The following is a 3787-nucleotide window of genomic DNA, read 5'->3' on the forward strand; positions in this document are numbered from 1 at the left end:
ATTGTTGGACCAGACGCATCTCAGTGCTACCTCTTTGGATGGTCCCCTCATCCTCCAACATGGAAAAGTGAATATTTATCTGACAGTTGCTGAAATAAGTACTAGAATTGTGGTTCTCACATTGTTTTTCTTAGTTTCCTGTTGGCTTCCAGAGTGTCTATAATCTAGTGCATTATGCCAGAGATGTACCTCAGGAGAACATGTGTTGGGTAGTAGAGAACTCTGATTCTCTCACTTAAGAATTAATCTTCCATCGTTTTTTGAAATATGTATTGAAAGTATCCACAGATACATATGTTGTGTGTGACAGTGGACAGACTGCTTTCATCATTTTTTTTTCATAATATATAACTCTTCAGCACAAAATAACGCTGACTGTCAGAGCATTTTAAAGTGGTGCTTTTATATTATATTAATTTATATACAGACTTATACTAAAGTGTATTATGCCCAGAATCAGATTGTTTTCATTAAATCACACATGATATGGCTTTAGCAGTACAATTCTCACTTTCATTTTCCTTTAGAATACTGTTGTATGCCAGTGTTCGCGAATGCCACAGCTGTTATTACTGGTGCACGGTTTGGAGTCAATGACACATTAGACTATAAATGCCTGGATGGATATGAAAACCGAGATGGAAACAAAATAGGGTCCATGGTATGTGGTGAGGACGGCTGGACCCACTTGCCTACATGCTACAGTAAGTGTGTTTATTTTGTCACTTCCTTGGTCAAGAGTTGAAAAGCACATATGTATGTTGTCCTGGTTGGAGTGTGCTTTATCTGGGAAATTTTTAAGACACGACGTTTAAAATACAAGATAGGATTCAGCTATGAAGCTTTATTTAGACAGTTTCCCATAAAAGTATAGATTTTTCATAAACATAAAATGCTGTTTTTGGGGCCGTCCGAGTGGCGCATTGGTTGGGAGCTGCTTGGGACGCCAGCTGTGAGCAGCAGGGCCATCGGTTCGCATCCCACATGAGGGCCAATGACAGTGCCCTCCACAGCTAAGATGGTGAACAACAGGTCGACCTGGAGCTGGGCTGCCGTGAGTCGCCAGCGACGGCGTAGGCTGCAGCCCCTGCTGAAGTGGGCTGCCATAAGCTACCGTGTGTAGCCAGCAGCCAGCGTGAGCAGCCGGCAGCCAGTGTGAGCTGCCAAGAGCCACTGTGAACGGCTGTCCAGAGGCCGGCAACTGATCTGCCTCACCCGGGAAGAGCGCAATGATAATACCAATATGGGTCAGTGAAGCAACGTCCTCCACAACTAGACTGAAGAACAAAAGGACAGCAACTTGTCTGTTCCCATTCCCCAATAAAAATCTTTTTTAAAAAATAAAGTAAAATAAAATGCTGTTTTTCAGAATCTACAGAAAAGTGTGAACGTCCTCCATCCATTAGCAATGGAGACTTCACCTCCCTCCCATTAGCAGTGTATCCTCCGGGCTCAAGACTTAAATATCAATGCCAAGCCTACTATGAACTCCGGGGTTCTAAATATGTAACATGTAATGAAGGAAAGTGGTCAGAACCACCAAGGTGTATAGGTAAGTTCTTCATATTCTTCTGCACCCTGAGAAAACAATGTTTGCTACGTGCCCATGTCATCGCCAGTTGTCGTGGATTCACTCCAGAAGTGTGTTCACCCACTGCTGTTCTGCTGAATGCTTGACATTCAAACACTGATGAGCAAGGTGATAAGCTTGGGAAATTCCTGTGTGGACAAGGACAGAGTTTCCTTAAAACAGGCGCGTTCACGTACTCAGTGTTGATATATTAGCTGCCTCCACTGTGGACCAAACCTTAATCCTTATCTCCCACTTATGTGGCCCTTTCTATATGGGATCCAAGGGAAACCTGGGCTCCAAATCCTGGAAGTGACAGGACCAGAGCAAAGTAATATACCCAAGTCAGAATAGTCCAGAAATAGCCCCAAGCTAGATTTCATAGGAAAAATATGTGTTACATTTCAAAGGTAACTTCTACATCTCAAGTTAGATTGAGGAGATGGTGAAGTTTAGATTGTGTGAAGCACAAGCATTACCTTTTCTGAGCTTTAAGAATATGAATCGATTATCATTATTGAGGACATAAATCAGTTCTACCACAGAGGTAAGACTTGACTTTAGTCCCTGAGTTGAAAAAAGCATTGAGCATGCAGGAAGGTAAATTTGTGCTTGCACTAGTAAACTTGAGAAAGTTCTGGAAATATGTTTTTGGAGAGGTTCTAGAGCTCATATGATGTATCTTTTTGGATATAAACAACATCTGAATGTACTGACGATCTCTTGAAAACTTTTGGATATTGGAAGATATATATGAAGCTTCATCAGGTAAGAGTAAATATGATATATTAGAACATAATTTTGAGCCATTTCTAAGGCCTACCAATGTTACTGAGGGCCAGACTAGAATGTAAAACACTTTGGTCAAGAGAGTAAGAGGAGTCAAACTCAAAATTTTTAGCATGGAAGACTTTATATAGGCAAGGTCTTAAACAGTATTATAATTTTAAATGTTTACAGTTGCATTATAATAACAATAACCTAGAAACTCCCTAATGTCTTTTAAAAATAATAAAGCTTCTGAAGAAGGTAACTTTTATACTGAATTTACAGTAGAGGACACAGTGAGATAGTGAGATAAAGGAATTTAAGAATCAAGCTGGCATTCAAAACCCCACTCTATGTGTATGTATGTGAATGACCTATCAGCCTTTTCTACCATAGAGAATAAAGGTGATAGATGATAGCTAGGTAGGTAGGTGCATAGGTAGGTAGGGAGATAGGGAGATAGATAGATAGATACATAGATGATAGATATAGATAGATAGATAGATAGATAGATAGATGGATAGATAGATAGATAGATAGATGATAGTAGATGATAGATAATATATAAATGGATATATACATTATAGACAGTTGCATTTTCATTGAACACTGTTTATTAGAAATACCTGGTTTTCTGTCATTCTCCTTCCACGCTGTGGGCCTAAGAGGAAAATATAAACATAGATTTACACTAGCAGAATGTGAATAAATGTGGACTGTTTGTAGTCACTGCTGGTTGAACAGGAAATGGAGAATGGAAAACCATGACACAGTAGAACATGTTCACGTGTCTCTGCTTGATCTGAAGTCACTGGTTGCTTGTTTATGTCAGAGATGAAAAGGGAGATGCTAGGGTCACGTTCATCATCCCCACCTAATAAGCTCCGTGACCTTGGAAAGGTGTTACTGAAGTTCCCTTCACCTCAGCGTCCTGGCGTGTGAACTGTAATGGAAGGAGCTGTATGATTTCACAGAGCTTGTACTTGAAAAGTGCTAACAAGAGCTCTGCGCACAATTAATGTCTAGTAGCTATTTAGCTTATTTTGTAATCTCATTTTATTCTAAAGTATTCATTAGGTTGAAGTTTTCTTAGTCCTGAAAAGGGATTATTGTTTTTATTTGTTTGTCTTTCAGATCCATGTGTAATATCTGAACAAAACATGAATAAAAATAACATACGATTAAAAGGGAAAGATGACACAACGTACTATGTAAAAACCGGGGATCTCGTTGAATTTGTGTGTAAATCGGGACACACTGCAGCTACATCACAGCAATCATTTCAAGTAGTGTGTGGAGAAGGGACACTGGAGTACCCCAGATGTGAATAAAGAAGCAGTTACCCCACATATCCGGCCTCTTCCATCTACTGCGCTTACTGTCTGAGCTGCTAAGAAAGCTTCTGATAGCTTGCTGCTATGTCCTACTTTACTTCAAAGAAAATACAAA

At 39.8% G+C, this 3787-nt stretch overlaps 1 protein-coding gene across 4 annotated transcripts in view; it reads left to right on the forward strand.

Annotated features, from left to right (window-relative positions):
* The window catches only part of LOC109380459 (complement factor H-related protein 3-like), a 14760-nt gene that overhangs the window by 7834 nt on the left and 3139 nt on the right, over positions 1-3787 (forward strand). For 2 of the 4 annotated variants that reach the window (XM_019638022.1, XM_019638025.1), the window contains exon 6: positions 3473-3687. The exons of 1 other annotated variant lie outside the window; for it this stretch is intronic. In XM_019638022.1, the coding sequence (XP_019493567.1) occupies positions 3473-3669 (197 nt within the window). In that variant the 3' untranslated portion in view covers positions 3670-3687. Of the gene's footprint in view, positions 1-1369; positions 1553-3472; positions 3688-3787 lie in introns of those variants that run through there. One more of the 4 variants, XM_019638024.1, reaches the window with a different exon arrangement.

This window comes from Hipposideros armiger, unplaced genomic scaffold, assembly GCF_001890085.2.
Source record: "Hipposideros armiger isolate ML-2016 unplaced genomic scaffold, ASM189008v1 scaffold_37, whole genome shotgun sequence".
Taxonomy (NCBI): domain Eukaryota; kingdom Metazoa; phylum Chordata; class Mammalia; order Chiroptera; family Hipposideridae; genus Hipposideros; species Hipposideros armiger.